General features: G+C 41.1%; 1 protein-coding gene across 1 annotated transcript in view; it reads right to left on the reverse strand.

Moving 5' to 3' along the window:
- LOC124777179 (zinc finger-containing ubiquitin peptidase 1-like) overlaps positions 1–24,040 on the reverse strand; it is a 176,516-nt gene that overhangs the window by 103,661 nt on the left and 48,815 nt on the right. Inside the window, 1 exon segment of the mRNA XM_047252490.1 lies at positions 15,032–15,155. Coding sequence (XP_047108446.1) covers positions 15,032–15,155 — 124 coding nt within the window.

Below are 24,040 nucleotides of genomic sequence, written 5' to 3' on the forward strand. Positions count from 1 at the left end.
TTTCCTAGTTAGTTAGTTACGTGTTACATTGATCAATAGCACGGAAAAACCGTTATGATGTGGAATGTGTCAAATGCACAAGAAATGCGCACAGGAAAAAAGTTTTTTTTTTCTATTTTATTTTATTTTTTACATTATAGTGCTATACCTGATTATTTCTATTATCTATCCCATTCCCTTAAATGACACAAAATGCATATATTATATTTTTAGATTTATTTACTCATATTCAAGAATTCATCTATGTTATAGAAGGAGTTGTCCAGGAGGTATGATTTCAATTTTTTTTTTTGAACTATTACTGCTGTCTGTCAGACATTCTATTTCATCTGGTAATTCATCAAAAAGTTTCATAGCAGCATATTTTACCCCTTTCTGTGCCACAGATAGGTTAAGTAAAGGATAGTGTAGGTCTTTCTTTTTTCTGGTATTGTAATCATGAATGTCACTGTTGATTTTAAACTGGTCGATGTTGTTGAGAAAAAAATTCATTACTGAGTAAATGTACTGTGAAGCAGTTGTAAGAATTCCTAACCTTATAAACAGATGCCTACAAGATGTGCGACTATGAACCCCACACATTATTATAAGTACTTTCTTTTGCCTAAGTGTTGAGTTGCCCGAGAATATTATTCCGTATGACATCAGAGAGTGGAAGTATGCAAAGTATGTTAGCTTACTAATTTCTACATCCTCAAAATTGGCAATTATTCTGATTGTAAAAGTTGCTGAACCTAGTCACTTTGTTGTTGTTGTGGTCTTCAGTCCTGAGACTGGTTTGATGCAGCTCTCCATGCTACCCTATCCTGTGCAAGATTCTTCATCTCCCAGTTCCTACTGCAGGCTACATCCTTCTGAGTCTGCTTAGTGTATTCATCTCTTGGTCTCCCTCTACGATTTCTACCCTCCACACTGCCCTCCAATGCTAAATTGGTGATCCCTCGATGTTTCAGAACATGTCCTACCAACCGATCCCTTCTTCTTGTCAAGTTGTGCCACAAGCACCTCTTCTCCCCAATTCTATTCAATACCTCCTCATTAGTTATGTGATCTACCCATCTAATCTTCAGCATTCTTCTGTAGCACCACATTTTGAAAGCTTCTATTCTCTTCTTTTCTAAACTATTTATCGTCCACGTTTCCCTTCCATACACGGCTACACTCCATACAAATACTTTCAGAAACGACTTCCTGACACTTAAATCTATACTTGATGTTAACAAATTTTTCTTCTTCAGAAACGCTTTCCTTGCCATTGCCAGTCTACATTTCATATCCTCTCTACTTTGACCATCATTAGTTATTTTGCTCCCCAAATAGCAAAACTCCTTTACTACTTTAAGCGTCTCATTTCCTAATCTAATTCCCTCAGCATCACCCGACTTAATTCGACTACATTCCATCATCCTTGTTTTGCTTTTGTTGATGTTCATCTTATACCCTCCTTTCAAGACACTGTCCATTACGTTCAACTGCTCTACCAAGTCCTTTGCTGTCTCTGACAGCACTTTAGGAGATCCAAAATATGACTTTTCCAATTGAGATTCTCATCTATATGTACACCCAAAAACTTAGTATGCCTTACCCTGGCTACTGACTTCTTCTGATGTGTTATGTTATTGAAGGAATTATACTTTTTGCAGCAGAAAATTGGATGTACTGTGTTTTTTCAAAGTTCAGAGCAAGCCCATTCACAGAAAACCAATTAATAACTTTCCAAAGACCTTATTTGTATCATTTTCTATCAGACTTTCTTTTACTGGATTAATAATTATGCTTGTATCATCAGCAAACAGTGTCAGTTCAGCATCTTGTTTCACATAAGAAGGGAGGTCATTCACATATATCAAGAAAAGGAGGGGACCCATGATCGAACCTCGTGGAACACCTGATGTAATTTCACCTCAGTTAGATGAAGTGGCAAACTCCTTTGAATCACTTGAAACATATAAAGAGACTTTTTGCTTCCTGTTCTGTAGACATGACTTAAACCACTCACATAATGTTCCATTTATACCATAGAATTGTAATTTCTCTAACATAATGTCATGGTTCACACTATCAAATGCTTTGGATGAGTCACAGAATATTCCTACTGGTGACATTTTACTATTTAAAGACTATCATGTGGACAGTGAAATTGTATATTGCTGTCTCAATGGAACAGCATTTCTGAAAACCGAACTGTGATTTACTAAGTTTTCCATTGCTGTTGAGATGGCTAACCACTCTTGAGTACATTACTTTCTCAAAGATTTTTGAAAATGCTGTAAGCAAGGATGCTGGCTGGTAATTATTGACATCTGTGATTTCCCCCTTTTTGTAGAGAGTCCTGACAATGACATCTTTTAATGTGTCTGGTAAAATACCCTGAGTCAGAGATGCATTACGTATGTGACTCAAAACATCAGCTATAATTGCTCCACATTGTTTTAATAATATCTACTCCAATAGAACATTTATTTTTCAAAGATATAATAATTTTCCTTATTTCATAAGAGGTTGTTAGATGAAACTTAAGCTGACTAAAATTTTTCAAAACTGCCTCTTCCATGTACTGCCTGGCTTTTTCTTTTGAACTATTCTCAGCAATTTTTTCTCCTACATTTAATAAGTGATTGTTAAATACATTGGCTACCTGTGTACTGTTGTTTAAGATGGTCTCATTCTCTTTAACATTAATACTACCTACCCCAGTCGTTACTTTTCCTGTCTCCCTTCTAACAACATTCCATATTGATTTGATTTTATTGCTGGAGTTGTTAATTTCTTCTCTAACATACATATTTCTTGATTTCCTTACAACTTTTCTCAGTTACAATAATTTTTATAGTGTAAAACTACTTCTGGATCTTTACTAGTTCTTGCTGTCTCATACAGTTTTCTTTTTCTTTCTGATGACACTTTAATACCTGTAGTAATCCAAGGTTTCTTTGAAAAGTGTGTGGTGTTACATGTAGTAATTTTCGATGGAAAACAATGTTCAAAAAAGGATATAAATTTATCAAGAAATATGCTGCATTTATCATTAGCATTTGGCTCATTATATACATCTTCCCAGTTTACATTTCCTAAACTTTCGTTTCTGAAGTGTACGTCCTGTTAGGTTTCAGATGTGCATCTTAGAGTACTACTGACCTGAGCTATACGTGTAGGGAAATTGATCACTGATTCTAAGTTATATGTTGTTAACAACACTTCTAGTTCACTTTTCCTATCAGAATTGCTTAGAAAGTTAACATTGAAATCACCACAGATTAATAACTTCTTCTTTTTGTCTGACAGACAGCATAATAGGGAGTCAAACTTTTTATGAACAGCTCCCAATCTCCTAGTGGAGACCTGTACACTGTTGCTAATATCAACACAACATTACCTAGCTGAAGTTCACATGCACCAACCTCAAAGTGCTGATCAACACAAAATTTGCTTACTTCAACAGTTCTGTATTTATACCCTTGTTTTATGAAAATGGCAACTCCTTCTTTATCCATACTAGATCTACATATGTAAGATGCTAAATTATACCCATTTATACTGACATTTTCCATCCCCACAGTTACATGGTGCTCAGACAGACAAAGTATATCAATCTCATTCTTATTTTTGAGATCATCTAAACACATTATCAGCTCATCTACTTTATTTTTTAATCCTCTGGTATTTTGGTGAAATAAGTTGATGCCACCCTTAGCTTTATCCCTATTTGCTCTGCATGAAGTTTCTTTTATTCTATTTTCCTTGGTTGTTGTCAGTCTGGAATTTGGCTTTAACCTAAAAAACCTGTCTGCCTGGTCCCCCCTTACAGTATCTGCTAATAGAGAAGCTAACTTATTTTTCCCCTTCCTATTAAGGTGCAGGTCATGTGTAGTGTAACCCCACCTACCAATAGCATCAACTGGAACACCACTCATGTGAGACTTTGCCGGTGTCTGGAACATCCCGTTCAGCTCAGTGTTAACACGCCTTACAGCAGTGTTTACCCAGGCTGATCATGGCGCTGAAAGACATCCACAAAACCCACATTCGTGTGCCCTGTTTCTGCTCCTATTTTATCCAGGTCACTCCTAATACTATATCTTGGATTCATAGCCAGGCTGTTCCCTGCTCCCATAACTATAATTACCTGATCTTCCTTCTCAAAGTCCTTGCATAGCTGACCTAAGTTTTCTGTCACCTGGCTAGGGCTAGCATTTGGTTTCACAAAACTTGTGATCTGGTACGCTGTCTCTAATTTCTCCTGACGCTGTTGGCCCACACCCCTCCCATGACTGCTACCTATACGCAGAATTTTTCTTTTCCTTTTCTGGTTTGATCCCAACCTGTCTTTTTTTCTTTAAGCTAGTATTCTGCTATCTGCCTCAACCTACATTCAATTACATCTGATTGAGGCCCTTCCTCCACTACTTCAGATAGCAAGTCAAACTGATTTGCTAACTGAATTTCAGAAGTTTTACAAATGTTTCCCTTTTTCGCCCTCTGCTTGCTACCTTTTCCCAGCACCCAGAGTCCTTTTCCTCCCTTAGCTTACACAATTCCATATTCGTGATTTCTAATTCAGCCTTAAGGGCACAAATCTTTGCCTCCTGTTCCACAATTCTTCTGGCCTTTCTACATAACCTACACTGCCATGGGAGAGCCTCATTATCTGCCCTCGTTTCCTCTCCGCTGCACTCACCCCAATGAAACTACAACCTACAGTCTATACAGAGCACCCCTTCTTTCAAATTTCTGCGGCAACCACCACACTTGTCACACCTGGTTTGATAGTAAAATATAACACAAAAGCAGAAAATAACTTCAACAACACAATAGTTTCGTAACCTATACTAATACGTAATTAAACACTAATGTAAACAAACTTATAAACTTGCTTCAGAAACTTTTAACTAGCCACACAAATTCTGTATGAGAGACACGAATTAATTTAACTTTGAAGTCTAGTCAAAAACAAAACATCTACCCTCATACGACATTTACGCCTATGCATGTAAGGAAACTCACGACTGCCAGCCTTTACGAAATACTTCCTTTTTGATGTGATTACGTTTAGAAAAGCGAAACCTTCAATAGATTAGATAAGAAGTAAGTGCACTATTCTAAATTGTAATATTAACTACATTAGCTCTTATTTCAATATTAATCGCTTAACTTAGTGAGAGCTTCGTACACATGCTTCTGCCTGGCTGCAGGGCTGCATCTAAGCTATTTCCTGATAAATTCCTCCTCCCTCTGTATTTGTTTCTACTTGTACTTCCTACTAGGCTACGAACACTTAAAACTCTAAAATGGTTCAGGGCACTCTAATTATGTACAATTTCTTTATTGTTTGATGAAACAGGGTATGCCAGAAGACATTATACACTTATTTAAATTTAATTTTTCTATTTGATTATGGAATTGGAAAGAGCCTTTGAAGATGTCTTCAATGGCATAATGTGTGGCTCCTTTAGGAGTAAAGGAGAACAGTAGAAGTACTGAGTCATCAACAGGCACACACAAAACAGAAAACTTACAATAAATACTTTGTCAAGATAGTGTGTGTGTGTGTGTGTGTGTTCATTTGTTTATTGGGGGGAGGGGGGGGGGGGGGCACATGCAGAACAAGAGGGCATATGTACACTCCTGGAAATGGAAAACAGAACACATTGACACCGGTGTGTCAGAACCACCATACTTGCTCCGGACACTGCGAGAGGGCTGTACAAGCAATGATCACACGCACGGCACAGCGGACACACCAGGAACCGCGGTGTTGGCCGTCGAATGGCGCTAGCTGCGCAGCATTTGTGCACCGCCGCCGTCAGTGTCAGCCAGTTTGCCGTGGCATACGGAGCTCCATCGCAGTCTTTAACACTGGTAGCATGCCGCGACAGCGTGGACGTGAACCGGATGTGCAGTTGACGGACTTTGAGCGAGGGCGTATAGTGGGCATGCGGGAGGCCGGGTGGATGTACCGCCGAATTGCTCAACACGTGGGGCGTGAGGTCTCCACAGTACATCGATGTTGTCGCCAGTGGTCGGCGAAAGGTGCACGTGCCCGTCGACCTGGGACCGGACCGCAGCGACGCACGGATGCACGCCAAGACCGTAGGATCCTACGCAGTGCCGTAGGGGACCGCACCGCCACTTCCCAGCAAATTAGGGACACTGTTGCTCCTGGGGTATCGGCGAGGACCATTTGCAACCGTCTCCATGAAGCTGGGCTACGGTCCCGCACACCGTTAGGCCGTCTTCCGCTCATGCCCCAACATCGTGCAGCCCGCCTCCAGTGGTGCCACGACAGGCGTGAATGGAGGGATGAATGGAGACGTGTCGTCTTCAGCGATGAGAGTCGCTTCTGCCTTGGTGCCAATGATGGTCGTATGCGTGTTTGGCGCCGTGCAGGTGAGCGCCACAATCAGGACTGCATACGACCGAGGCACACAGGGCCAACACCCAGCATCATGGTGTGGGGAGCGATCTCCTACACTGGCCGTACACCACTGGTGATCGTCGAGGGGACACTGAATAGTGCACGGTACATCCAAACCGTCATCGAACCCATCGTTCTACCATTCCTAGACCGGCAAGGGAACTTGCTGTTCCAACAGGACAATGCACGTCCGCATGTATCCCGTGCCACCCAATGTGCTCTAGAAGGTGTAAGTCAACTACCCCGGCCAGCAAGATCTCCGGACCTGTCCCCCATTGAGCATGTTTGGGACTGGATGAAGCGTCGTCTCACGCGGTCTGCACGTCCAGCACGAACGCTGGTCCAACTGAGGCGCCAGGTGGAAATGGCATGGCAAGCCGTTCCACAGGACTACATCCAGCATCTCTACAATCGTCTCCATGGGAGAATAGCAGCCTGCATTGCTGCGAAAGGTGGATATACACTGTACTAGTGCTGACATTGTGCATGCTCTGTTGCCTGTGTCTATGTGCCTGTGGTTCTGTCAGTGTGATCATGTGATGTATCTGACCCCAGGAATGTGTCAATAAAGTTTCCCCTTCCTGGGACAATGAATTCACGGTGTTCTTATTTCAATTTCCAGGAGTGTATTTGTACTCTAGCTCAACATGTGACACATTCACAAAGCTTTCTCTTTTGTGAGTGCCTGTCCATGACTCAATGCTTCTACAATTCAGTGAGTTACCTACTTTACTCCTGAAGTATTTACATTCTGCCAGAACGTTCCTTACTATATTTGTGTGTGGAAATTGAGCAAATAGTAACAAGTTAACAGCATTGCAAATTACTGTTCTGCCATCAGGAAAGAGGTTCCCAAATACCTGTCTTACCGTATCAAACGCAAGCCAACACCTAACTCAGGTATGGTAGTATGTTATTATGGCTTTCATATCAAATGTTCAAAAATTGTGCTTGGAATCAATACACACTATAAAGCAATTATGGAGGAGAATTATCGGGTGGAGAAATGTAGGGTCCCCCTGAATAGGTCAGGCGTGCAATACACGCCGGAAGCGGCTACAAGGGTAACGGAGTACGCGTGGAGTGCACATGGGGGTTTTTTAGGTTAGAGAATTCCCTCCCTAGGCCCGACAAGACACCTCCTGAGACGCGGCAAGGTAGGAGTAGGCAAAATGCAACAGGGAATAACAATATTAATGTGCTAATAGTAACAATATTAATGTGCTAAAAGTAAACTCCCCCCATGAACCATGGACCTTGCCGTTGGTGGGGAGGCTTGCGTGCCTCAGCAATACAGATAGCCGTACCGTAGGTGCAACCACAACGGAGGGGTATCTGTGAGAGGCCAGACAAACGTGTGGTTCCTGAAGAGGGGCAGCAGCCTTTTCAGTAGTTGCAAGGGCAACAGTCTGGATGACTGACTGATGTGGCCTTGTAACAATAACCAAAACGGCCTTGCTGTGCTGGTACTGCGAATGGCTGAAAGCAAGGGGAAACTACAGCCGTAATTTTTCCCGAGGGCATGCAGCTTTACTGTATGATTACATGATGATGGCGTCCTCTTGGGTAAAATATTCCGGAGGTAAAATAGTAACCCATTCGGATCTCCGGGCGGGGACTACTCAAGAGGATGTCGTTATCAGGAGAAAGAAAACTGGCGTTCTACGGATCGGAGCGTGGAATGTCAGATCCCTTAATCGGACAGGTAGGTTAGAAAATTTAAAAAGGGAAATGGATAGGTTGAAGTTAGATATAGTGGGAATTAGTGAAGTTCGGTGGCAGGAGGAACAAGACTTCTGGTCAGGTGACTACAGGGTTATAAACACAAAGTCAAATAGGGGTAATGCAGGAGTAGGTTTAATAATGAATAGGAAAATAGGAATGCGGGTAAGCTACTACAAACAGCATAGTGAACGCATTATTGTGGCCAAGATAGATACGAAGCCCACACCTACTACAGTAGTACAAGTTTATATGCCAACTAGCTCTGCAGATGACGAAGAAATTGAAGAAATGTATGATGAAATAAAAGAAATTATTCAGATTGTGAAGGGAGACGAAAATTTAATAGTCATGGGTGACTGGAATTCGAGTGTAGGAAAAGGGAGAGAAGGAAACATAGTAGGTGAATATGGATTGGGGGACAGAAATGAAAGAGGAAGCCGCCTGGTAGAATTTTGCACAGAGCACAACATAATCATAACTAACACTTGGTTTAAGAATCATGAAAGAAGGTTATATACATGGAAGAACCCTGGAGATACTAAAAGGTATCAGATAGATTATATAATGGTAAGACAGAGATTTACGAACCAGGTTTTAAATTGTAAGACATTTCCAGGGGCAGATGTGGACTCTGACCACAATCTATTGGTTATGACCTGTAGATTAAAACTGAAGAAACTGCAAAAAGGTGGGAATTTAAAGAGATGGGACCTGGATAAACTAAAAGAACCAGAGGTTGTACAGAGATTCAGGGAGAGCATAAGGGAGCAATTGACAGGAATGGGGGAAATAAATACAGTAGAAGAAGAATGGGTAGCTTTGAGGGATGAAGTAGTGAAGGCAGCAGAGGAACAAGTAGGTAAAAAGACGAGGGCTAGTAGATATCCTTGGGTAACAGAAGAAATATTGAATTTAATTGATGAAAGGAGAAAATATAAAAATGCAGTAAGTGAAGCAGGCAAAAAGGAATACAAACGTCTCAAAAATGAGATCGACAGGAAGTGCAAAATGGCTAAGCACGGATGGCTAGAGGACAAATGTAAGGATGTAGAGGCTTGTCTCACTAGGGGTAAGATAGATACTGCCTACAGGAGAATTAAAGAGACCTTTGGAGAGAAGAGAACCACTTGTATGAATATCAAGAGCTCAGATGGCAACCCAGTTCTAAGCAAAGAAGGGAAGGCAGAAAGGTGGAAGGAGTATATAGAGGCTCTATACAAGGGCGATGTACTTGAGGACAATATTATGGAAATGGAAGAGGATGTAGATGAAGATGAAATAGGAGATATGATACTGCGTGAAGAGTTTGACAGAGCACTGAAAGACCTGAGTCGAAACAAGGCCCCCGGAGTAGACAATATTCCATTGGAACTACTGACGGCAGTGGGAGAGCCAGTCCTGACAAAACTCTACCATCTGGTGAGCAAGATGTATGAAACAGGCGAAATACCCTCAGACTTCAAGAAGAATATAATAATTCCAATCCCAAAGAAACCAGGTGTTGACAGATGTGAAAATTACCGAACTATCAGCTTAATAAGTCACAGCTGCAAAATACTAACACGAATTCTTTACAGACGAATGGAAAAACTAGTAGAAGCCAACCTCGGGGAAGATCAGTTTGGATTCCGTAGAAACACTGGAACACGTGAGGCAATACTGACCTTACGACTTATCTTAGAAGAAAGATTAAGGAAAGGCAAACCTACGTTTCTAGCATTTGTAGACTTAGAGAAAGCTTTTGACAATGTTGACTGGAATACTCTCTTTCAAATTCTAAAGGTGGCAGGGGTAAAATACAGGGAGCGAAAGGCTATTTACAATTTGTACAGAAACCAGATGGCAGTTATAAGAGTCGAGGGACATGAAAGGGAAGCAGTGGTTGGGAAAGGCGTGAGACAGGGTTGTAGCCTCTCCCCGATGTTGTTCAATGTGTATATTGAGCAACCAGTAAAGGAAACAAAAGAAAAATTCGGAGTAGGTATTAAAATTCATGGAGAAGAAATAAAAACTTTGAGGTTCGCCGATGACATTGTAATTCTGTCAGAGACAGCAAAGGACTTGGAAGAGCAGTTGAATGGAATGGACAGTGTCTTGAAAGGAGGATATAAGATGAACATCAACAAAAGCAAAACAAGGATAATGGAATGTAATCTAATTAAGTCGGGTGATGCTGAGGGAATTAGATTTGGAAATGAGACACTTAAAGTAGTAAAGGAGTTTTGCTATTTGGGGAGCAAAATAACTGATGATGGTCGAAGTAGAGAGGATATAAAATGTAGACTGGCAATGGCAAGGAAAGCGTTTCTGAAGAAGAGGAATTTGTTAACATCCAGTATTGATTTAAGTGTCAGGAAGTCATTTCTGAAAGTATTCGTATGGAGTGTAGCCATGTATGGAAGTGAAACATGGACGATGAATAGTTTGGACAAGAAGAAAATAGAAGCTTTCGAAATGTGGTGCTACAGAAGAATGCTGAAGATTAGATGGGTAGATCACATAACTAATGAGGAAGTATTGAATAGGATTGGGGAGAAGAAAAGTTTGTGGCACAACTTGACCAGAAGAAGGGATCGGTTGGTAGGACATGTTCTGAGGCATCAAGGGATCACCAATTTAGTATTGGAGGGCAGCGTGGAGGGTAAAAATCGTAGAGGGAGACCAAGAGATGAATACACTAAGCAGATTCAGAAGGATGTAGGTTGCAGTAGGTACTGGGAGATGAAAAAGCTTGCACAGGATAGAGTAGCATGGAGAGCTGCATCAAACCAGTCTCAGGACTGAAGACCACAACAACAAACAATAGTAAACTTCAGGAGCATCTTTAGAAAGGTCTCAGAACTGCTCTCATTAATAAACGGTCACAATGCCCATATAGTACCAGGGACAGAAAGTTGGCTGAAACCAGATGTAAACAGTAATGAAATCCTAAACTCAGATTGGAATGTATACCGCAGAGACAGACTGGACAGTGAAGGGGGAGGCGTGTTTATAGCGATAAGAAGTGCAATAGTATCGAAGGAAATTGACGGAGATCCGAAATGTGAAATGATTTGGGAGAAGGTCACGGTTAAAGCAGGCTCAGACATGGTAATTGGATGTCACTATAGGCCCCCTGGCTCAGCAGCTGTTGTGGCTGAGCACCTGAAGGATAATTTGGAAAATATTTCGAGTAGATTTCCCCACCATGTTATAGTTCTGTGTGGAGATTTTAATTTGCCAGATATAGGCTGGGAGACTCAAACGTTCATAACGAGTGGCAGGGACAAAGAATCCAATGAAATTTTTTTAAGCGCTTTATCTGAAAACTACCTTGAGCAGTTAAACAGAGAACCGACTCGTGGCGATAACATATTAGACCTTCTGGTGACAAACAGACCCAAACTATTTGAAACAGTTAATGCAGAACAGGGAATCAGCAATCAAAGCGGTTACGGCATCGATGATTTCAGCCGTAAATATAAATATTAAAAAAGGTAGGAAGATTTTTCTGTTTAGCAAAAGTGACAAAAAGCAGATTTCAGGGTACCTGACGGCTCAACACAAAAGTTTTGTCTCAAGTACAGATAGTGTTGAGGATCAGTGGACAAAGTTCAAAACCATCGTACAATATGCGTTAGATGAGTATGTGCCAAGCAAGATCGTAAGAGGTGGAAAAGAGCCACCGTGGTACAACAACTGAGTTAGAAAACTGCTGCGGAAGCAAAGGGAACTTCACAGCAAACATAAACATAGCCAAAGCCTTGCAGACAAACAAAAATTACGCGAAGGGAAATGTAGTGTGAGGAGGGCTATGCAAGAGGCGTTCAATGAATTCGAAAGTAAAGTTCTATTTACTGACTTGGCAGAATATCCTAAGAAATTTTGGTCTTACGTCAAAGTGGTAGGTGGATCAAAACAAAATGTCCAGACACTCTGTGAATAAAATGGTACTGAAACAGAGGATGACAGACTAAAGGCCGAAATACTAAATGTCTTTTTCCAAAGCTGTTTCACAGAGGAAGACTGCATTGCAGTTCCTTCTCTAGATAGTTGCACAGATGACAAAATGGTAGATATCGAAATAGACGACAGAGGGATAGAGAAACAATTAAAATCGCTCAAAACAGGAAAGGCCGCTGGCCCTGATGGGATACCAGTTCGATTTTACACAGAGTACGCGAAGGAACTTGCCCCCCTTCTTGCAGTGGTGTACTGTAGGTCTCTAGAAGAGCGTAGTGTTCCAAAGGATTGGAAAAGGGCACAGGTCATCCCCGTTTTCAAGACGGGACGTCAAACAGATGTGCAAAACTATAGACCTATATCTCTAACGTCGATCAGTTGTAGAATTTTGGAACACGTAGTATGTTCGAGTATAATGACTTTTCTGGAGAATAGAAATCTACTCCGTAGGAATCAGCATGGGTTTCAAAAAAGACGGTCATGTGAAACCCAGCTCGCACTATTCGTCCACGAGACTCAGAGGGCCATAGACACGGGTTCACAGGTAGATGCCGTGTTTCTTGACTTCTGCAAGGCGTTCGATACAGTTCCCCACAGTCATTTAATGAGCAAAGTAAGAGCATATGGACTATCAGACCAATTGTGTGATTGGATTGAGGAGTTCCTAGATAACAGAATGCAACATGTCATTCTCAATGGAGAGAAGTCTTCCGAAGTAAGAGTGATTTCAGGTGTGCCGCAGGGGAGTGTCATAGGACCGTTGCTATTCACAATATACATAAATGACCTGGTGGATGACATCGGAAGTTCACTGAGGCTTTTTGCATATGATGCTGTGATGTATCGAGAGGTTGTAACAATGGAAAATTGTACTGAAATGCAGGAGGATCTGCAGCGAATTGACGCATGGTGCAGGGAATGGCAACTGAATCTCAATGTAGACAAGTGTAACATGCTGCGAATACATAGAAAGATAGATCCCTTATCATTTAGCTACAAAATAGCAGGTCAGCAACTGGAAGCAGTTAATTCCATAAATTATCTAGGAGTATGCATTAGGAGTGATTTAGAATGGAATGATCATATAAAGTTGATCGTCAGTAAAGCAGATGCAAGACTGAGATTCATTGGAAGAATCCTAAGGAAATGCAATCCGAAAACAAAGGAAGTAGGGTACAGTACGCTTGTTCGCCCACTGCTTGAATACTGCTCAGCAGTGTGGGGTCCGTACCAGATAGGGTTGATAGAAGAGATAGAGAAGATCCAACGGAGAGCAGTGCGCTTCATTACAGGATCATTTAGTAATCGCGAAAGCGTTACGGAGATGATAGATAAACTCCAGTGGAAAACTCTGCAGGAGAGACACTCAGTAGCTCGGTACGGGCTTTTGTTAAAGTTTCGAGAACATACCTTCACCGAAGAGTCAAGTAGTATATTGCTCCCTCCTACGTATATCTCGCAAAGAGACCATGAGGATAAAATCAGAGAGATTAGAGCCCACACAGACGCATACCGACAATCCTTCTTTCCATGAACAATACGAGACTGGAACAGAAGGGAGAACCGATAGAGGTACTCAGGGTACCCTCTGCCACACACCGTCAAGTGGCTTGCAGAGTATGGATGTAGATGTAGATGTAGATAAACTGCATGCTGACTAATCTCGACTTATCACAGCACAGACTTGTTGTATGACATTTCATGTCTTCAGGAAATATCAGTGTTTCCTTGTAGACCTTTTGTTTTAATTTATGCCACTGATAAGAAACCAGAGGTGTTTAGCCTTCTGAGTGTGCAACTCATCTAGTGTATCCCGAACACCTGAACACACAATCTGCTCCAAATATCTTGTTAAAAAGGTTTACAAGTATCTGTGAAGAAGGGGCAAGACATCAGTCAGGTTGGTAACACATGGAGTGCCTTGTGTAAGATGTCTGCCCATAACTAGGGGAGCAGACCTGTTAGGAACTGTAGATAGTAACGGCTGTTTAGTGTCCCATCAATAATACAGCACCAGCGATGTTATTCTTGAAAAGCTTGAACCACACATTGGCAAGACCAAGATAGTTACTGATTCATTTCTCTCAGCCAACATGGACCTTCAACTGAATAGCAGTGTATATCATAAAGATTCATTTGCCCTGGGCTTGTGAACTATGTTTCATCCACAAACAAAATATTTCACAGAAATGACACATCACTTGGCAGTTCTAATAGAAACCATTTGGAGAACTGCAATGGACTCTGATGGACTCTGTGATGAAGCTCTTGATGGAGCAAAATGTGGAAAGAATGAAATGCATCAGACTGTAGTATTCACACATAATTCCTCTGGATGCTCCTATTCGCACTGCCAAGCTGCCTTGTAGTGACACGCAGATCGTGTGTTACTGCCGCTAAAGTGTTAACTGTGTTTCTCTCGTCAGCTGCTATTCTTTTTCAGTACTGTACTTTCTTCTTCATACTTCCAGTTTCTTGATTTTTGAATGATCTTTGCAAAGACATGTCAGCAGAGTTTGGTACAGTTACAAGGAATTTTACTACACAACAGCAACTCTGCTCTAATAATAACAAAGTACAGGGACTGATGTTTCCAAGTGCACCGGAAAACACACAAACTTTACATGTAGTATGTGTTTGCTTATATTTGGTGCAGAACGTAGATGTTTGTGAGAACAATTCTCCTGATGGCAGGTCAGTGGTTTTTAGCATTTTTATCTGGGCACTAACTGATCATCGAGTTCCATACATGTTATGTCTTTGAAGTATCTTTCCAATGCCACATAAGAAATGTATATTTACATCTAAGTCAGTCTCATAATTCAGCAGCTATGAACATATACAATGGTTTTGTTTTCCATTTATCTAAAAATTAAGTCATGTATCCCACATGACAAGAATAGTTTAAGAGCTAGCAAGAAAATAGGAAGTGATATAGTAATGGCTTACCTGTAGCCACAGCCCCAGCCTTTATCACCATAGGTGGAGGCATAATGGTCAACAGTGGTACACATGTATGTTCTGATTACATTTGCTGAAGAAGAACTGACACCACGTATCTTAGGAACAAGACCTAAAACACAGACCAGAAGACAAATGAGTAAACATAAATGAGATGAAATGTTTTCCTTCCTTAATTTTTCGTACATACAACAGTAACCATGCCATCTCCAATGCTGAACTGCATTCCAATTGATTTCACACTTCTGTCATTGTACGTAACAACCTGTTCCATATTTCCTGTTTATATTTTCTGTGCGCTACTTCTGCCATACAGTTCATGTTATTACTTAGACATCAATGGGCATGAGGCCATTATAAGATAAGTAATGGTAACTCTTGTTATATGCCATAGTTATGTTCTGCAAAATTGCCACACATACAGTTGTTGTTGTTGTTGTGGTCTTCAGTCCTGAGACTGGTTTGATGCAGCTCTCCATGCTACCCTATCCTGTGCAAGTTTCTTCATCTCCCAGTACTTACTGCAACCTACATCCTTTAGAATCTGCTTAGTGTATTCATCTATCGGTCTAACTCTACGATTTTTACCCTCCACCCTGCCCTCCAATGCTAAATTTGTGATCCCTTGATGCCTCAGAACATGTCCTACCAACCGGTCCCTTCTTCTTGTCAAGTTGCGCCACAAACTTGTCTTCTCCCCAATTCTTTTCAATACCTTATCATTAGTTATGTGATCTACCCATCTAATCTTCAGCATTCTTCTGTAGCACCACATTTCGAAAGCTTCTATTCTCTTCTTGTCCACACAATTTATCGTCCATGTTTCACTTCCATAAATGGCTACACTCCATACAAATACTTTCAGAAATAACTTCCTGACACTTAAATCTATACTCAATGTTAACAAATTTTTCTTCTTCAGAAACGCTTTCCTTGCCATTGCCAGTCTACATTTTATATCCTCTCTACTTCGACCATCATCAGTTATTTTTCTCCCCAAATAGCAAAACTCCTTTACTACTTTAAGTGTCTCATTTCCAAATCTAATACTCTCAGCATCACCCGATTTAATTCGACTACATTCCATTATCCTTGTTTTGCTTTTGTTTATGTTCATCTTTTATCCTCCGTTCAAGACACTGTCCATTCCGTTCAACTGCTCTTCCGAGTCCTTTTCTGTCTCTGACAGAATTACAATATCATCGGCGAACCTCAAAGTTTTTATTTCTTCTCCATGGATTTTAATACCTACCCCGAATTTTTCTTTTGTTTTCTTTACTGCTTGCTCAATATACAGATTGAATAACATCGGGCAGAGGCTACAACCCTGTCTCACTCCCTTCCCAACCACTGCTTCCCTTTCATGTCCCTCGACTATTATAACTGCCATCTGGTTTCTGTACAAATTGTAAATAGCCTTTTGCTCCCTGTACTTTACCCCTGCCACCTTCAGAATCTGAAAGAGAGTATTCCAGTCAACATTGTCAAAAGCTTTCTCCAAGTCTACAATTGCTAGAAACGTAGGTTTGCCTTTTCTTAATCTAGCTTCTAAGATAAGTCGTAAGGCCAGTATTGCCTCACGGGTTCCCATATTTCTATGGAATCCAAACTGATCATCCCCGAGGTCAGTTCTACCATTTTTTCCATTCGTCTGTAAAGAATTCGCATTAGTATTTTGCAGCTGTGGCTTATTAAACTGATAGTTCGGTAATTTTCAGATCTGTCAACACCTGCTTTCTTTGGGATTGGAATTACTATATTCTTCTTGAAGTCTGAGGTTATTTCACCTGTCTCATACGTCTTGCTCACCAGATGGTAGAGTTTTGTCAGGACTGGCTCTCCCAAGGCTGTCAGTAGTTCTAATGGAATGTTGTCTACTCCCGTGGCCTTGTTTCGACTTAGGTCTTTCAGTGCTCTATCAAACTCTTCACACAGTGTCATATCTCCCATTTCATCTTCATCTACATCCTCTTCCCTTTCTATAATATTGCTCTCAAGTACATCGCCCTAGTATAGTCCCTCTATATACTCCTTCCACCTTTCCGCTTTCCCTTCTTTGCTTAGAACTGGGTTTCCATCTGAGCCCTTGATATTCATACAAGTGGTTCTCTTTTCTCCAAAGGTCTCTTTAATTTTCCTGTATGCAGTATCTATCTTACCCCTAAAGAGATAAGCTTCTATATCCTTACATTTCTCCTCTGGCCATGCCTGCTTAGCCTTTTTGCACTTCCTGTCAATCTCGTTTTTGAGACGTTTGTATTCCTTTTTGCCTGCTTCATTTACTGCATTTTTGTATTTTCTCCTTTCATCAATTTAATTCAATATTTCTTCTGTCACCCAAGGATTTCTACTAGCCCTCGTCTTTTTACCTACTTGACCCACTGCTGCCTTCACTACTTCATCCCTCAGAGTTACCCTTCTTCTTCTACTGTATTTCTTTCCCCCATTTGTGACAATTGTTCCCTTACGCTCTCCCTGAAACTCTGTGCAACCTGTCAATTGTTCCCTTATGCTCTCCCTGAAACTCTGTGCAACCTCTGGTTTAGTCAGTTTATCCAGGCCCCATCTCCTTTAATTCCCACCTTTTTGAAGTTTCTTCAGTTTTAATCTACAGTTCATAACCAGTAGATTGTGGTCCACAGTCCACATCTGCCCCTGGAAATGTCTTACAATTTAAAACCTGCTTCCTAAATCTCTGCCTTACCATTATATAATCTACCTGAAACCTGTCAGTATCTCCAGGCTTCTTCCATGTATACAACCTTCTTTTATGATTCTTGAACCAAGTGTTAGCTATGATTAAGTTGTGCTCTGTGCAAAATTCCACCTGGCGGCTTATCTCATCATACATTTCTTCAATTTCTTCATCATCTGCAGAGCTAGTTGGCATATAGACTTGTACTACTGTCGTAGGCGTGGGCTTTGTGTCTCTCTTGGCCACAATAATGCATTCACTATGTTTTTTGTAGTAGCTTACCCGCACTCCTCTATTTTTTTATTCATTATTAAACCTACTCCTGCATCACCCCTATTTAATTTTGTATTTATAACCTGTATTCACCTGCCCAGAAGTCTTGTTTCTCCTGCCACCAAACTTCACTAATTCCCACTATATCTAACTTTAACCTATCCATTTCCCTTTTTAAATTTTCTAACCTACCTGCCCTATTAAGGGATCTGACATTCCACGCTCCGATCCGTAGAACACCAGTTTTCTTTCTCCTGATAACAACGTCCTCTTGAGTAGTCCCCGCCCGGAGATTCCAATGGGGGACTATTTTACCTCCGAAATATTTTACCCAAGAGGACGCCATCATCATTTATCCATACAGTAAAGCTGCACGCCCTCGGGAAAAATTACGGCCGTAGTTTCCCCTTGCTTTCAGCCGTTCACAGTACCAGCACAGCAAGGCCGTTTTGGTTAGTGTTACAGGGCCAGAGCAGTCAATCATCCAGACTGTTGCCCCTGCAACTACTGAAAAGGCCGCTGCCCCTCATCAGGAACCATACGTTTGTCTGGCCTCTCAACAGATACCCCTCCGTTGTGGTTGCACCTACGATACGGCTATCTGTATCGCTGAGGCACGCAAGCCTCCCCACCAACAGCAAGGTCTATGGTTCATGGGGGGGGGGGGGGGGGGGGGGGGACATACAGTAATCATGTATATCAAGAGTCATTTTACATGTAAAATATGGGGTTTGGTATTCTCAATTACTCAGAGATTAGAGTTTCTTAGTATTTTTAACCAAAAATAGCAATTATTGTTTCTGTGAAATACATTTTAACATACAATTTACACACTTGAAACTTTAACTCCAAAACACATATTTTAGTGTATTCTTCACCTCCAGTGAACTCCCAGCCTGATCTTTCCACAACCCTTAAGTGCCCTAGGATTTTGAGAGAAAAGAAGGGTGCATCAGGCCTTGACAGTCTTAACTCCACGTATCGTTTTTTCTTCAATTGAAATGCATGTGCAGCTAGGTATTAGTTTCCAAATAAGCTCATTTCGTCAAAGTTGAAAACCTGCTTTCCAATATAGCCCTTCTCTGTCACAATTTCTTTACAAACAAATCTATGGCACAAACATTGCATATGCGGCCAGGTGTTAGTTTCCAAAATAAACTTGTTTCATCAAAGTTGAGAACCTTCTTTGCAGTACAGCCCTTCTGTCACAATTTCTTTACAGACAAATCTGTGGCACAAACATAGGCACCCTCTTATGCCAACCTGTTTATGGGCCATCTGGAGGAAATCTTTCTATACTGCCAAAATTCCCAACCACTAGTCTGGTTCAGGTTCATCGATATTATCTTCATGATCTGGGCTCAGGGCCAAGACATCCTATACACATTCCTTCACAATCTTAAAATCTTTTCTCCTATCTGCTTCATCTGGTCCTCCTTTAACCGACATGCTACCTTTCTGGAAATTGACCTCCATTTCGCTGATAGCTCCATTCACACCTCTGTCCACATTAAACTCACTAACCACCAATAGTACAGGCATTTTGATAGCTGCCATTCCATCCCCACCAAAAAATTCCTCCCACACAGACTAGCTACCTGCTGACTGCATATCTGCAGTGACGAGAATTCCGTTGCCGAGGCCTTACAAAGGCCTTCACAGAAAAGTAATAGCCCCTTCCTCTCCCAATGGAAACCACTTCTACACACAGATTTCCCGTGCCATATCCTCACGCACTCCTAATCCTCTCACCTCCCCCAAGAATCAGCTACAAAGGAGCATCCCCCTCGTCACCGAATATCGCACTGGACTGGAACAACTGAACCATATCCTTCATCAGGGCTTTGATTATCTCTCAGACAGCCCTGAATTGTGGGACATCTTATCCAAGATCATTCCTGCCCTTGCTAAAGTTGTGTTCCGTCAGCCACCCAACCTACACAACATCCTAGTTCATCCCTATGCCATGTGCTCTCCCAACCCCTTGCCACAGGGATATGATCGCAGTGGCAGACCAAGGTGCAAGACCTGCCCAATCCACCCATCCAGCATCTCCTACTCCAGTCCTGTCACATGCTTATCCTACGCCATCAGAGGCTGGACCACCTGTGAAAGCAGCAATGTCCTTTACAAGCTAATTATGGGCTGGTTACCGAAACGAGATACTATACTGCCATTCTGTGTTTTATGGTTACTCAGTACAAATTCTTGAGAAGCTACTGGATCTAAATTTGAATGTGGATGCTTCTTTTGATAATCGTTGTTACAACTTTTCTTATTGTACTGGTGTATTATTGCTGTGTTTGCCTCATGTTTTTTAAAATAATTTCCACTATTTCTTTTATAGTTCGAACTTTCATTTTGGTGTAAAGTTTCGTTGCGGTCCTTATTTATTGCATCAAGTGTGTCAACAAGAGACAACAACTCTTCTATCGTTTTCCAACCACTACACAAGATGTCTTTTCTTGTATAGATTAGCAATCGTCTAATTAAAATACGTCCTAACCCTTCTTTTTCCACTGGCTTATCTAAATACTTTGCTCATGTTAAATGCCAGTCGAAATATTTCCTCATAGTACCCCACATATTATTATAATATTTTGGGTCCCACAGATCTGATATTAACTTTTCTTGAGCACTGGCAGACCAGTACTTCTCTTTAAATTTCTTTTGAAAGTCTCCCCCAAGAGGAAAAATTCTCAATATTTGCTGTTCCCCATTCTGAGGCTTCCCCTAGAAGGTACCCCACAGCAAATTCGATCTTCTTGGAATCTTTCCAATTTTTTGGTAAAGCTTGATTAAATTTTTTTAAGAAATGGGTCGAATGTACATCTCCGTGTGACCTTAAAATTAGGGAATTGTCTAGATAACCCTGAATTAGCTCCCCATTACAAATCAGTCACCGCTTCACTAGTCAATACATTAGGTGAAGTTACCCTTTTCTCTACTTTAATCTTGGATAAGCTTAATTTCTTTCCAGAGGTCATCCATACCCTTTCTGGTATCACTAAGCTCGGAAGAAGGAATAGGCGATACATTTCCAGATGTTATTCTCTCCGTCACCTTTCGACCTATAATTTCTCCAAATTGTTCCTCCAAACTAATTACACTTATAATATAAGAGTTAGCTATTTTCTCTTTGAAATTTTTTTCTACATTACCTACCCTTGTATTGACACCTGTAATTTGCCACTGAATGACTGACATTAATTCATTCTGCTTATCTACTCTCTCTTTCAAAGCATTCAACCCCTGCCTTACATCATTATACTTAATATTGTACACGTTTTCAAAAGATCCTAACTTTTCAATAAGTTCGCATTCTACATTGTTATGTTTGTTCTCAATGATAAGTTCTAACCTTTTCGACAAATCTTGAAAAGTGTTACTCTGTTTCTGACTAAGATGATTTAAATGAGTGGTCAAAGAATTTGTCAACTCGCTCTTTAAATCTGCTTTTAAATTCTCTACTTTATTACTTATAGTGTCGAACTCAGTCTTCAAAGCACCCATGTCTTCGCATAGATTACTAAATTCTTTGCTTTGAGAGTCAATTTTGCCATTTAACAAACCTAAATTTGTCATTTGAATATTTAGTGTTTCACTCTGAGCATTTAAAGCTTCACTCTGGGTATTTAATTGAGAACTTAATGAGTTTAACTTAAGACTCTGAGCTTTGATTAAATTAATCAACTCAGCCCAGTCAGGTAATTCTTTGCTAATTTCCATGGCCATAGCTGGGTCTTGAGTTTCCCCAACCACTTTGCACTAAAGTAATCAAGTTTTGTTTCACGCTCACCCGTGGTAGAATTCGCGTTGCGTAGGTGAGCGGATGTGGAGACCGGACAGCACCAGTGAACAGCAGCTGGTGCCGGCGGCGTCAGATGTATGTTGGTTTCCGCGTCTGCGTCCCCGCAATGTGTGCGAGAGCAGTATACTCCCCGCACTGGATCTTCTTGGTTGAAGCGTTCTATGCATATTTCTTCTTAGACAAATACATCGAAATAATTCTTTACTATTTTTATCGTTGTGAGTTTTTCATTTCTTCACAATCTTTCCCTTCAAATTTTGCTCCATTGGAGACTTGAACATATTCCAATTTCTCGGAGTAAGTCCCTTGTCTTATTATTTTTGGTTGCTATGGCAACGCATAACAGCTTCTTCTCTCATTTCTGATTTAAATTCCTGTTTTCTTGGTCCTTTCACACAAGTTGTCGTGTTGTAACGACTTAAAAGTGTGAGTGTGGATCAGGGTTAATATCGGTTTATTCCCCCAAAGCACATTCCACTTCTTTGCGAGGTGACTTACTTGGAACTTGCAGCCACTCTTCTTTACTGGCTAGCCGGCTGCTGGGAACCCTCTTGACTTACTCTCCATAGAATAACACTAGGTACAAGGAATTTTTAGACTCTTTCTACTTATGAAACAAGTAGATATACAAACCTTACTTTTCATCAATTAATGACGTATTTAACCTCTGTACACAATAAAGCTCTCACTTTCCACATAAATATGTAACTTCCTGTAAGACTCTCATACGTCAGAAACAAATTGGGTTACAGTTAAAAGAAAGTTGGGTTGGGTTGGCGTTGTTTGGGGGAGGAGACCAGACAACGAGGTCATCGGTCTCATCGGATGAGGGAAGGAATGGGATGGAAGTCGGCCATGCCCTTTCAAAGGAACCATCCCGGCATTTGCCTGGAGCGATTTAGGGAAATCACGGAAAACCTAAATCAGGATGGCCGGACGCGTAATTGAACTGTCGCCCTCCCGAGTGCGAGTCCAGTGTGCTAGCCACTGCGCCACCTCGCTCGGTGAAAGAAAGTAGGCTTAGATACCATAACTTCTCTTAACATGAATCAGAAAATAAGTTTTGCCTATAGCAAGCTTATGTCAGGAGTTTCCAAAAGTTATTTTTCAACTGCCCTTGTTTCAATAACAATAGTCAGTGACACAATAAGCACAGAGCAGCATGTAAGCTCCATGGTTCTTCCTTACACACTCACTAAACATCTATGGATTGCCTGACAGGTACTTGTCAGTACCATTCGTCCACCGCGTCTACTTTCTTCCCGCGACTGATTTTAAACCTGCACACACAAAGATGTGACTTGCAGTAAGTAGGATTCTACCGTCCCATACTCATATCCAAAATATCAGGAGTTCAAGACAGTAGAAGGCTGAGTGGTTCCAGAATTTACACAGAAATTCTCGAATAACTACAATGGTTGCATTATTGTCACAAATGAACAAACACGAGTGAGTGCAAATATGCTGCTTTCTCATTACACAAGGGATATAGTTCAATGTAGGTGAATAGATAAAAAATATACTCATCAAGCTCTGTCAGGAGAACACACATTTAAAATCACTGAAATTTGTCAGCTTTCCGAGCCAGTGGCTCTTTCTGGCAAAAGGGTTGAAGGCAAAGGACGTGTATGACGAAAAAGGACTGGTGAGGTTTAGAAAACAGGGAGAGTTCAGATAAGTTGCCTAGAACTCCAGGGCAGGGGAGAAATACCATACAGGATGAGAAAGAGAAACTGATTGTTGAGGACTGTACCGCATGAGATTTGAAAACCCGAGAGCTTAAAGTTGGAAGACAGGGTAATATGCAGACAGAGATTAAACATCATGCAAAAGTTAATAAGAGTGGAAAACTAAGTGAATTGTATGTCATAGAGGTGGGGGCAGAAAACTAATTGGGACTGGAGAAAGGAACAGTTACTAAGAAGAAATGCTGAGACCGAAGAAATTAACATAAATTACGGCCAGCTGGGTGGCGGGAACAAAGGACATGTTGGAAGACTTGTTCTCATCTGCGAAGTTCTGAGGAACTGATGTCTGAGAGAAGAATCCAGATGGCATGTGTGATGAAACGGGCACCAAGATCATGACTGTCATAGTGTAGAGCATGCTTTGAAACAGGATACTGTGTGTTGTCAGTATACACCATTTATCTGAGATGATAACTTTGTGATAGTCATGTCAATGTGTAAGGCCAAACAGTATTCACATAATATCTGGT

Source organism: Schistocerca piceifrons, chromosome 2 (assembly GCF_021461385.2).
Source record: "Schistocerca piceifrons isolate TAMUIC-IGC-003096 chromosome 2, iqSchPice1.1, whole genome shotgun sequence".
Lineage (NCBI taxonomy): Eukaryota > Metazoa > Arthropoda > Insecta > Orthoptera > Acrididae > Schistocerca > Schistocerca piceifrons.